A 12,816-nucleotide genomic window follows, 5' to 3' on the forward strand; every position below is an offset into this window, starting at 1 on the left:
GGATTAACAGGGTTAGAGGAGAGACCAACCAGGGTCTTGTGTTACAGTCCTGAATTAACAGGGTTAGAGGAGAGACCAACCAGGGTCTTGTGTTACAGTCCTGGATTAACAGGTTTAGAGGAGAGACCAACCAGGGTCTTGTGTTACAGTCCTGAATTAACAGGGTTAGAGGATAGACCAACCAGGGTCTTGTGTTACAGTCCTGGATTAACAGGGTTAGAGGAGAGACCAACCAGGGTCTTGTGTTACAGTCCTGGATTAACAGGGTTAGAGGAGAGACCAACCAGGGTCTTGTGTTACTGTCCTGGATTAACAGGGTTAGAGGAGAGACCAACCAGGGTCTTGTGTTACAGTCCTGGATTAACAGGGTTAGAGGAGAGACCAACCAGGGTCTTGTGTTACTGTCCTGGATTAACAGGTTTAAAGGAGAGACCAACCAGGGTCTTGTGTTACTGTCCTGGATTAACAGGTTTAAAGGAGAGACCAACCAGGGTCTTGTGTTACAGTCCTGGATTAACAGGTTTAGAGGAGAGACCAACCAGGGTCTTGTGTTACAGTCCTGGATTAACAGGTTTAGAGGAGAGACCAACCAGGGTCTTGTGTTACAGTCCTGGATTAACAGGTTTAGAGGAGAGACCAACCAGGGTCTTGTGTTACAGTCCTGGATTAACAGGGTTAAATGAGAGACCAACCAGGGTCTTGTGTTACTGTCCTGGATTAGCAGGGTTAGAGGAGAGACCAACCAGGGTCTTGTGTTAATGTCCTGGATTAACAGGGTTAGAGAGGTCTTGTGTCTCTGTCCTGGATTAACAGGTTTAAAGGTGAGACCAACCAGGGTCAAGCTTCACTCACTATCCTGTGGCAATGTGTGGCAATTAAAAAAAAATGTAACCTTCATTTAACTAGGCAAGTCAGTTAAGAACAAATTCTTATTTTCATTGGCGGCCTAGGAACAGTGGGTTAACTGCCTGTTCAGGGGCAGAACGACAGATTTGTACCTTGTCAGCTCGGGAGTTTGAACTTGCAACCTTCCGGTTACTAGTCCAACACTCTAACCACTAGGCTACCCTGCCACCCCAATGTCCCAAATGGCACCCTATTCCTTATGTAGTGCACTACCTTTGATCAAAGCTCTATGAAGTAGTGCACTACCTTTGATCAAAGATCTATGAAGTAGTGCACTACCTTTGATCAAAGCCCTATGAAGTAGTGCACTACCTTTGATCAAAGCCCTATGAAGTAGTGCACTACCTTTGATCAAAGCGCTATGAAGTAGTGCACTACTTAACATATGGAATATGGTGCCATGTGGGATGCAGCCTGGTCAGTAGGAGATGAGGTTAACAGTGTTAGCCGACAATAGCTGGGGTTAACAGTGTTAGCCGACAACAGCTGGGGTTAGCAGTGTTAGCCGACAATAGCTGGGGTTAGCAGTGTTAGCCGACAATAGCTGGGGTTAGCAGTGTTAGCCGACAATAGCTGGGGTTAGCAGTGTTAGCCGACAATAGCTGGGGTTAACAGTGTTAGCCGACAATAGCTGGGGTTAGCAGTGTTAGCCGACAATAGCTGGGGTTAGCAGTGTTAGCCGACAATAGCTGGGGTTAGCAGTGTTAGCCGACAATAGCTGGGGTTAGCAGTGTTAGCCGACAATAGCTGGGGTTAGCAGTGTTAGCCGACAATAGCTGGGGTTAGCAGTGTTAGCCGACAATAGCTGGGGTTAACAGTGTTAGCCGACAATAGCTGGGGTTAGCAGTGTTAGCCGACAATAGCTGGGGTTAGCAGTGAGGCCGACAATAGCTGGGGTTAACAGTGAGGCCGACAACAGCTGGGGTTAGCAGTGAGGCCAACAACAGCTGGGGTTAACAGTGAGGCCGACAACAGCTGGGGTTAGCAGTGAGGCCGACAACAGCTGGGGTTAACAGTGAGGCCGACAACAGCTGGGGTTAGCAGTGAGGCCGACAATAGCTGGGGTTAACAGTGTTAGCCGACAACAGCTGGGGTTAGCAGTGTTAGCCGACAACAGCTGGGGTTAACAGTGTTAGCCGACAACAGCTGGGGTTAGCAGTGAGGCCGACAATAGCTGGGGTTAGCAGTGAGGCCGACAACAGCTGGAGTTAGCAGTGAGGCCGACAACAGCTGGAGTTAGCAGTGAGGCCGACAACAGCTGGGGTTAGCAGTGAGGGCGACAGTACCTGTCAGTGTTGGTCTCCGCTGGAGGTCTGGGCTCCAGGTCATCAGTGAGACTGATCCCGTTGACCTTGGCTGGGTGCAGGGTGTGTCTGGATCTGGACTGCGGAGTCACCAGGGATTCTGGGTAAACATGGTAACATAACTACAGTTGAGAAAGACTCGGCAGATGAAGAGACATACATGTTCTGGGATACGCCCAAGTCTACATAATGTTATATTAGCTTACCTTTCTCTCCAACACTGGGTTATCAAGGTTAAGTGAGCCCAACACATATCACTCACCAGAGATGTTACAACCATTAAAACCCCTCAATCTGATCGAGATATTCACTGAGTTAATCCAAATCAAATAAATATGGTCATCAGTTGAATATGGTCATCAGTTGAATATGGTCATCAGTTGAATATGGTCATCAGTTGAATATGGTCATCAGTTGAATATGGTCATCAGTTGAATATGGTCATCAGTTGAATATGGTCATCAGTTGAATATGGTCATCAGTTGAATATGGTCATCAGTTGAATATGGTCATCAATTGAATATGGTCATCAATTGAATATGGTCATCAGTTGAATATGGTCATCAATTGAATATGGTCATCAATTAAATATGGTCATCAGTTGAATATGGTCATCAGTTGAATATGGTCATCAGTTGAATATGGTCATCAGTTGAATATGGTCATCAATTGAATATGGTCATCAATTGAATTTGGCCATAAAAACCCTTGTTTTTAGAGGACTAGATTACACCACTGTCTCTCCCTCACCTCTATTCTTCTCCTTCCTGTCTGAGTCTGTCTGGACCTGGGCCAGGGCCTCCTCTCCCCAGTCCTTCCCCCCCTGTTCGGAAGAGATCCTGGGGAGGATGATGGTGTTGCTGGTCCTCGTTATGCTGGATCTCTCAAACAGGACAGAGTTGCTGGTGCCAGGTCTCTGGGATAGAGAGTGGAGTAGGGGGATTGTCATCAACACAAATACAAACGCACTTGTACAATCATACACACCTGCTCACTCTCTCTGTCTGTCTCACACACACACACACACACACACACACACACACACACACACACACACACACACACACACACACACACACACACACACACACACACACACACACACACACACACACACACACACACACACACACACACACACACACACACACACACACACACACACACACACACACACACACACACACACACACACACTGCACACACACACACACACACACACACACACACACACACCCTACCCAACCCATCCCCACACACACACTACCTACATGACATATCTAATCCACCCTACTGACATTGGAGAGCGCCAAGAGCAGCTTCCCGCTGCCGTCCAAGGCGGTGACAAAGTCGTGGAAGAACTTCATCTTGACTTTGCTCTGGCAGAACAACAGCTCTCCGATGGCGTGGAAGGTGAAGAGGACTGAGCGTCCGGCAGCCACGGCTCTCAGCAACACCAGCAGAGTCTCTCTCACACAGCCCTCCACCACATGACGCTCAAACGGGCTCTCCACCGACAGTGCTGTGAAGTTGAGCTGGACCAGTGGCACGTCCCCTGCTGTGAGGACAGATGGATTACACACATTCCTAGTGTTAGTGTACTGGTCTCCTGTGATGACAGATGGATTACACACATTCCTAGTGTTAGTGTACTGGTCTCCTGTGATGATTAACCAGCTTGTCTGAGACCTGAAGACTTAGTTATCCAGGTTAAAGCTATAGGCTTTAGCTCAGCAGTCGTGTATAGACAGACAACCTGAGTTGGATAAGATTCAGCCACACCAAGATGGCTCTCTCTATCCCATTCCCAACATGCTCTCCACAGACAGAGATGGCTCTCTCTATCCCATTCCCAACATGCTCTCCACAGACAGGGCTGGCTCTCTCTATCCCACTCCCAACATACTCTCCACAGACAGAGATGGCTCTCTCTATCCCATTCCCAACATGCTCTCCACAGACAGAGATGGCTCTCTCTATCCCACTCCCAACATACTCTCCACAGACAGAGATGGCTCTCTCTATCCCATTCCCAACATGCTCTCCACAGACAGAGATGGCTCTCTCTATCCCATTCCCAACATGCTCTCCACAGACAGAGATGGCTCTCTCTATCCCATTCCCAACATGCTCTCCACAGACAGAGATGGCTCTCTCTATCCCATTCCCAACATGCTCTCCACAGACAGAGATGGCTCTCTCTATCCCACTACCAACATGCTCTCCACAGACAGAGATGGCTCTCTCTATCCCATTCCCAACATGCTCTCCACAGACAGAGATGGCTCTCTCTATCCCATTCCCAACATGCTCTCCACAGACAGGGCTGGCTCTCTCTATCCCACTACCAACATGCTCTCCACAGACAGAGATGGCTCTCTCTATCCCATTCCCAACATGCTCTCCACAGACAGAGATGGCTCTCTCTATCCCACTACCAACATGCTCTCCACAGACAGAGATGGCTCTCTCTATCCCACTCCCAACATGCTCTCCACAGACAGAGATGGCTCTCTCTATCCCACCCTCAACATGCTCTCCACAGACAGAGATGGCTCTCTCTATCCCACACTCAACATGCTCTCCACAGACAGAGATGGCTCTCTCTATCCCACTCCCAACATGCTCTCCACAGACAGAGATGGCTCTCTCTATCCCATTCCCAACATGCTCTTCACAGACAGAGATGGCTCTCTCTATCCCACTCCCAACATGCTCTCCACAGACAGAGATGGCTCTCTCTATCCCACTCCCAACATGCTCTCCACAGACAGCGCTGGGAAGTTGAGCTGGACCAGTGGCACATCCCCTGCAGTGACGACGGACGGACAGACGGGTGGCACAGACACACGCATAGAAATACAACGACATAGAACGAACATGTCATCGTGTTGCTCCTGCTAAAAAGCAACACTTGGATTTAGACACACAGCTGTGTACTGGGTTTTCTCATTCATTCTCTTTCAGTGTAACATAGTGTTTCTATGGGACACATTGCTGGTTTCACTGTAACATAGTGTTTCTATGGGACACATTGCTAGTTTCACTGTAACATAGTGTTTCTATGGGACACATTGCTGGTATCAGTGTAACATAGTGTTTCTATGGGACACATTGCTGGTTTCACTGTAACATAGTGTTTCTATGGGACACATTGCTGGTATCAGTGTAACATAGTGTTTCTATGGGACACATTGCTAGTATCACTGTAACATAGTGTTTCTATGGGACACATTGCTAGTATCACTGTAACATAGTGTTTCTATGGGACACATTGCTAGTATCAGTGTAACATAGTGTTTCTATGGGACACATTGCTAGTATCAGTGTAACATAATGGAAGAGGGTTGATTAATCATCTTTCCTGGCACCTGAAGAATTGTACTAGTTCCCCAAGCTACTGCCCAGGCTTTAGCTCAGCGGGCTATCAGCACAATTTTGTATAGCGCACAGACACACAACTCAGGCTTGATATCTGCGATCGTTCACATAAACGCGCCAGCGTTGACAGAAGATGTCTCATGTGTGTGTCTGTGTGCGTGCGTGCGTACTCGCGTGTGCGCGTGTGTGTGTGTTCTTGGCCCATCGCCACTCACCTGCAGACAGCGGTTTGACCTGCTTCAGGCCGTGTGACTGGGACAGCTTCTCAGAGAGCAGGAAGATGGGTCGCTGGATCAAAACAAACTTGTTGCCTACGTCCAGCTTCTGCTGAGAGAAGGTGAAGGATCCCAGGCCTGCAATGTAGACCCCCTGGACAGACAGACAGACAGACAGACAGACAGACAGACAGACAGACAGACAGACAGACAGACAGACAGACAGACAGACAGACAGACAGACAGACAGACAGACAGACAGACAGACAGACAGACAGACAGACAGACAGACAGACAGAGTTGTCAACCAGTTCTCCTAGACCTGATGATGAATATAGCTGAAAGACATCATGACTATTTATGCCTCTACTATTTATGATATGTCATATTTAATTCCCTAATGTCTCCTAACTTTCCTCAAAGCTAAAAGATGTCTTAATCTCACTGAAAATTGGGCAATAAAATAGTTGTCAGCTTCAAATCTGTTACATGGAAAATAGTCCAATTTCAGAATTTATATTCATACACAGACTAAAAAGGTCAAGTTAAATTAAATTAATTCCAATTCCAATTAAAATACAACAGCTGGTTTTATTGTCTGACTAGCATCGCTCAGAGAGCAGCTGCCTGCGCCCTTTTCTCTCACTTGTAGAAAGCAGAGAGCAGCAGCCTGCGCCCTTTTCTCTCACTTGTAGAAAGCAGAGAGCAGCAGCCTGCAACCTTTTCTCTCACTTGTAGAAGCAGCAGAGAGCAGCAGCCTGCGCCCTTTTCTCTCACTTGTAGAAAGCAGAGAGCAGCAGCCTGCGCCCTTTTCTCTCACTTGTAGAAAGCAGAGAGCAGCAGCCTGCGCCCTTTTCTCTCACTTGTAGAAAGCAGAGAGCAGCAGCCTGCGCCCTTTTCTCTCACTTGTAGAAAGCAGAGAGCAGCAGCCTGCGCCCTTTTCTCTCACTTGTAGAAAGCAGAGAGCAGAGACGGTGCCAGTTTGCCAATCAGACGTTTAGTCTGTGCGCCGATTGTTTTGTTTGATGTCGGCCTTTTGAACTCCGCCTTGTAAACCTTGTTGTAATCTGATAGCCAGGGGTTGATTGAATTGACAAGTGAGGTGAGCCCTCGTTTTTGGTGAACATTCGAAATAAAAAAGCTATTTTATTGCTCTTAAAATATAGGCTGTGATAGCTGTAGGCCTAATTGATATTTGTATTCATTTGCCCCATAGGCTAGAAGACAAAATGGCGCCGGAAGAAATGGCAGCAGTTTTACGGGCGCCCAAACAATTGTGCTATTATGTGGGGGTTTGCGTTATTTGTAATTTATTTTGTACATAATGTTTCTGAAACCGTATCTTACGACAATAAAAATCTTCTGGATATCAGGACAGCGATCACTCACCTCGGATTAGACAAAGAGCTTCTGGATGTCAGGACAGCAATCACTCACCTCAGATTAGACAAAGAGCTTCTGGATGTCAGGACAGCGATCACTCACCTCAGATTAGACAAAGAGCTTCTGGATGTCAGGACAGCGATCACTCACCTCAGATTAGACAAAGAGCTTCTGGATGTCAGGACAGCGATCACTCACCTCAGATTAGACAAAGAGCTTCTGGATGTCAGGACAGCGATCACTCACCTCAGGTTAGACAAAGAGCTTCTGGATGTCAGGACAGCGATCACTCACCTCAGATTAGACAAAGAGCTTCTGGATGTCAGGACAGCGATCACTCACCTCAGATTAGACAAAGATCTTCTGGATGTCAGGACAGCGATCACTCACCTCAGATTAGACAAAGAGCTTCTGGATGTCAGGACAGCGATCACTCACCTCAGATTAGACAAAGAGCTTCTGGATGTCAGGACAGCGATCACTCACCTCAGGTTAGACAAAGAGCTTCTGGATGTCAGGACAGCGATCACTCACCTCAGATTAGACAAAGAGCTTCTGGATGTCAGGACAGCGATCACTCACCTCAGATTAGACAAAGAGCTTCTGGATGTCAGGACAGCGATCACTCACCTCAGATTAGACAAAGAGCTTCTGGATGTCAGCACAGCGATCACTCACCTCAGATTAGACAAAGAGCTTCTGGATGTCAGGACAGCGATCACTCACCTCAGATTAGACAAAGAGCTTCTGGATGTCAGGACAGCGATCACTCACCTCAGATTAGACAAAGATCTTCTGGATGTCAGGACAGCGATCACTCACCTCAGATTAGACAAAGAGCTTCTGGATGTCAGGACAGCGATCACTCACCTCAGATTAGACAAAGAGCTTCTGGATGTCAGGACAGCGATCACTCACCTCAGGTTAGACAAAGAGCTTCTGGATGTCAGGACAGCGATCACTCACCTCAGATTAGACAAAGAGCTTCTGGATGTCAGGACAGCGATCACTCACCTCAGATTAGACAAAGAGCTTCTGGATGTCAGGACAGCGATCACTCACCTCAGATTAGACAAAGAGCTTCTGGATGTCAGGACAGCGATCACTCACCTGAGATTAGACAAAGAGCTTCTGGATGTCAGGACAGCGATCACTCACCTGAGATTAGACAAAGAGCTTCTGGATGTCAGGACAGCGATCACTCACCTGAGATTAGACAAAGAGCTTCTGGATGTCAGGACAGCGATCACTCACCTCAGATTAGACAAAGTTTTTTCTTCAACAAGCAAGAAGCACAAGACATTCTCCAAACACCCGACAGTGCCATCATCCCCGTTATTTGCAAGAGGAGGCGACACAGGTACAGAGGACAAAGAACGGAGCCTGATACACCTGAGGACAAAGAACCTGGACCTGTAGCCTACCTGATCCCTACCTGTACCCTACCTGATCCCTAGTCTACCTGATCCCTACCTGTAGTCTACCTGATCCCTACCTGTAGCCCATCTGATCCCTACCTGTAGCCTACCTGATCCCTACCTGTAGTCTACCTGATCCCTACCTGTAGCCCATCTGATCCCTACCTGTAGCCTACCTGATCCCTACCTGTAGACTACCTGATCCCTACCTGTAGCCCATCTGATCCCTACCTGTAGCCTACCTGATCCCTACCTGTAGACCCATCTGATCCCTACCTGTAGCCCATCTGATCCCTACCTGTAGCCCATCTGATCCCTACCTGTAGCCTACCTGCCTCTGGAATAAACAACCATGCATTTCCATCTTTCACTCTATCGGTCTTGCTTGTCCGTCTTCCTCAGTTAAAATTAGATCTTTTTACAGATCTATCTTGCTGGCAAAACGTAATTAAACACGACTAAGTTATTTAGCTATAGTGTGGAATATAACAATAGATAATAATCACACAGATAATCCACCTGCGAAGGTAACGTAACACCAGGGAAGTGTTGCGATCCATATTCTCTGAGCCACATCGTTTGTTGATACAATGCTTCGATATTCGCAGAATGTTTCCCTTCCATGGAGATGAAAGGAAACGCACAAATGAACTGGCGCACACATGAGGATCATCTCTGACTGAAGCACGCGAGACAATGACACTGTCATGGTACACTGTGGTCTTACGTTTGACAAGGGTGGCTTCATACAGCCAGTAGCAGGGGAGTCTGTAACCTTTTTCATGTGGAGTGACAATTTACAATTCATCCTACCATTTCTATCTGCGTACCAGTTAGGATTTTCATATACGCATTGTAGGATATCTAACTGTGCCCAAAACATTTCTAGCTGGCCACAAACTAAATAATTATATACACAGTGCATTCAGAAGGTATTCAGACCCGTTGACTTATTCCACATTATGTTACGTTACAGCCTAATTCTAAAATGTACACAAAATACCCCATAATGACAAAGCAAAAACAGGTTTCAAAAATACAACTGAAATGTTATATTTACATAAATATTCAGACCCTTTACTCAGTACTTTGTCGAAGCACCTTTGGCAGCGATTACAGCCTCGAGCCTTCCTGGGTATGAAACTACAAGCTTGGCCCACCTGTATTTGGGGAGTTTCACCCATTCTTCTCTGCAGATCCTCAGATTTTCAGGTCTATCCAGAGATTTTTAGATCGGGTTCAAGTCTGGTCTCTGGCTGGGCCTCTCAAGGACATGCAGACACTTGTCCCGAAGCCACTCCTGCATTCTCTTGGCTGTGTGCTGAGGGTCGTTTTCCTGTTGTAAGGTGAATCTCCGCCCCAGTCTGAGGTCCTGAGCACTCTGGAGCAGGTTTTCATCAAGGTTCTTTCTGTACTTGCTCTTTTCATCTTTCCTTCGATCCTGACTAGTCTCACAGTCCCTGTCACTGAAAAACATACCCACAGCATGATGCTGCCACCACCATGCTTCACTGCAGGGATGGTGCCAGGCATCCTCCAGACGTGATGCTTGGCATTCAGGCCAAAGAGTTTCTCATGGTCTGAGTATTCCTTTAGATGTCTTTGGCAAACTCCAAGTGAGCTGTCATGTGCCTTTTACTGAGGAGTGGCTTTTATCTGGCCACTCTACCATAAAGGCCAGATTGGTGGAGTGCTGCAGAGATGGTTGTCCTTCTGGAATTTTCTCCCATCTCCACAGAGAAACTCTGGAGCTCTGTCAGAGTGACCATCGGGTTCTTTGGTCACCTCCCTGACCAAGACCCTTCTCCCCCGATTGCTCAGTTTGGCCAGGCAACCAGTGATCTTGGGGACCTTCAATGCTGCAGAAATGTTTTGGTACTCTTCCCCAGATCTGTGCATCAACACAATCCTGTCTCGGAGTTCTATGGACAATTCCTTCAACCTCATGGCTTGGTTTTTGCTCTGACATGCACTGTCATCTGTGGGACCTTATAAATACAGGTGTGTGCCTTTCCAAATCATGTCCAACCAATGAAATTTACCACAGGTGGACTCCAATCAAGTTGTAGAAACATTTCGAGGAGGATCAATCGAAACAAGATGCACCTGAGCTCAATTTCGAGTCTCATAGTAAAGGGTCTGAATGCTTATGTAAGTGAGGTATTTCTGTTTTTTATTTGTATTAATTTGTGGGGAAAAAAATCAACATTTATTTTTTTTTTTTTTATTTGATATTCATTTGTGCTTTCCGAATGGGACTACTAAAAAATCATTCACATTTAAAAATCAGAGGTGCTGAATCATTCTTTAGCACCTTTTCGTAGATTTTCCTTTTTTATTTGTTTGTCTTCAGTTTGTTTGCGTCCTTGTCGATTGTAGGCCTAAGTAAGTATGATGTAGGCTATGCCTTTTATTTCAATGCATGTGTAGGATTTATCTGGCATCATTTGCATTCGCAGTCAGCTGTTTTATGCTCTGGTTACTCAAGCAATCAAAAGTCCTTTTTACATCAGCAGATGTCACAAAGTGCTCATACAGAAACCCAGCCTCAAAGCCCAAACAGCAAGCAATGCAGATGTAGAAGCACGGTGGCTAGGAAAAACTCTCTGGAAAGGCAGGAACAGGAAGAAACTAGAGAGGAATAGGGAAGACCCTTCAACTGGCTGTACTGGGTAGAGAGGAACCAGGCCCTGAAGGGTGGCCAGTCCTCTTCTGGCTGTACTGGGTAGAGAGGAACCAGGCTCTGAGGGGTGGCCAGTCCTCTTCTGGCTGTACTGGGTAGAGAGGAACCAGGCTCTGAGGGGTGGCCAGTCCTCTTCTGGCTGTACTATGTAGAGAGGAACCAGGCTCTGAAGGGTGGCCAGTCCTCTTCTGGCTGTACTATGTAGAGAGGAACCAGGCTCTGAGGGGTGGCCAGTCCTCTTCTGGCTGTACTATGTAGAGAGGAACCAGACTCTGAGGGGTGGCCAGTCCTCTTCTGGCTGTACTGGGTAGAGAGGAACCAGGCTCTGAGGGGTGGCCAGTCCTCTTCTGGCTGTACTGGGTAGAGAGGAACCAGGCTCTGAGGGGTGGCCAGTCCTCTTCTGGCTGTACTGGGTAGAGAGGAACCAGGCTCTGAGGGGTGGCCAGTCCTCTTCTGGCTGTACTGGGTAGAGAGGAACCAGGCTCTGAGAGGTGAACCAGGCTCTAGAGAGGAACCAGGCTCTGAAGGGTGGCCAGTCCTCTTCTGGCTTCTGGCTCTGAGGGGTGGCCAGTCCTCTTCTGGGTAGAGAGGAACCAGGCTCTGAGGGTGGCCAGTCCTCTTCTGGCTGTACTGGGTAGAGAGGAACCAGGCTCTGAGAGGTGGCCAGTCCTCTTCTGGCTGTACTATGTAGAGAGGAACCAGGCTCTGAAGGGTGGCCAGTCCTCTTCTGGCTGTACTGGGTAGAGAGGAACCAGGCTCTGAAGGGTGGCCAGTCCTCTTCTGGCTGTACTGGGTAGAGAGGAACCAGGCTCTGAGGGGTGGCCAGTCCTCTTCTGGCTGTACTGTGTAGAGAGGAACCAGGCCCTGAAGGGTGGCCAGTCCTCTTCTGGCTGTACTGGGTAGAGAGGAACCAGGCCCTGAAGGGTGGCCAGTCCTCTTCTGGCTGTACTGGGTAGAGAGGAACCAGGCCCTGAAAGGTGGCCAGTCCTCTTCTGGCTGTAGAGAGGAACCAGGCCCTGAAGGGTGGCCAGTCCTCTTCTGGCTGTACTGGGTAGAGAGGAACCAGGCCCTGAAGGGTGGCCAGTCCTCTTCTGGCTGTACTGGGTAGAGAGGAACCAGGCTCTGAAGGGTGGCCAGTCCTCTCCTGGCTGTACTGGGTAGAGAGGAACCAGGCTCTGAGGGTGGCCAGTCCTCTTCTGGCTGTACTGGGTAGAGAGGAACCAGGCTCTGAAGGGTGGCCAGTCCTCTCCTGGCTGTACTGGGTAGAGAGGAACCAGGCTCTGAGGGGTGGCCAGTCCTCTTCTGGCTGTACTGGGTAGAGAGGAACCAGGCTCTGAAGGGTGGCCAGTCCTCTTCTGGCTGTACTGGGTAGAGAGGAACCAGGCTCTGAGGGGTGGCCAGTCCTCTTCTGGCTGTACTGGGTAGAGAGGAACCAGGCTCTGAAGGGTGGCCAGTCCTCTCCTGGCTGTACTGGGTAGAGAGGAACCAGGCTCTGAGGGGTGGCCAGTCCTCTTCTGGCTGTACTG

General features: G+C 48.2%; 1 protein-coding gene across 1 annotated transcript in view; it reads right to left on the reverse strand.

Moving 5' to 3' along the window:
* The window catches only part of LOC124019731 (coiled-coil domain-containing protein 81-like), a 31,428-nt gene that overhangs the window by 16,554 nt on the left and 2,058 nt on the right, over positions 1 to 12,816 (reverse strand). The window contains exons 3-6 of the mRNA XM_046335151.1: positions 5,807 to 5,960; positions 3,509 to 3,768; positions 2,961 to 3,126; positions 2,193 to 2,310 (exon numbers count right to left, since the gene is read on the reverse strand). Coding sequence (XP_046191107.1) covers positions 2,193 to 2,310; positions 2,961 to 3,126; positions 3,509 to 3,768; positions 5,807 to 5,960 — 698 coding nt within the window. The remainder of the gene's footprint in view (positions 1 to 2,192; positions 2,311 to 2,960; positions 3,127 to 3,508; positions 3,769 to 5,806; positions 5,961 to 12,816) is intronic.

The sequence above is a fragment of the Oncorhynchus gorbuscha genome, unplaced genomic scaffold (assembly GCF_021184085.1).
Source record: "Oncorhynchus gorbuscha isolate QuinsamMale2020 ecotype Even-year unplaced genomic scaffold, OgorEven_v1.0 Un_scaffold_658, whole genome shotgun sequence".
Classification (NCBI taxonomy): Eukaryota; Metazoa; Chordata; class Actinopteri; order Salmoniformes; family Salmonidae; genus Oncorhynchus; species Oncorhynchus gorbuscha.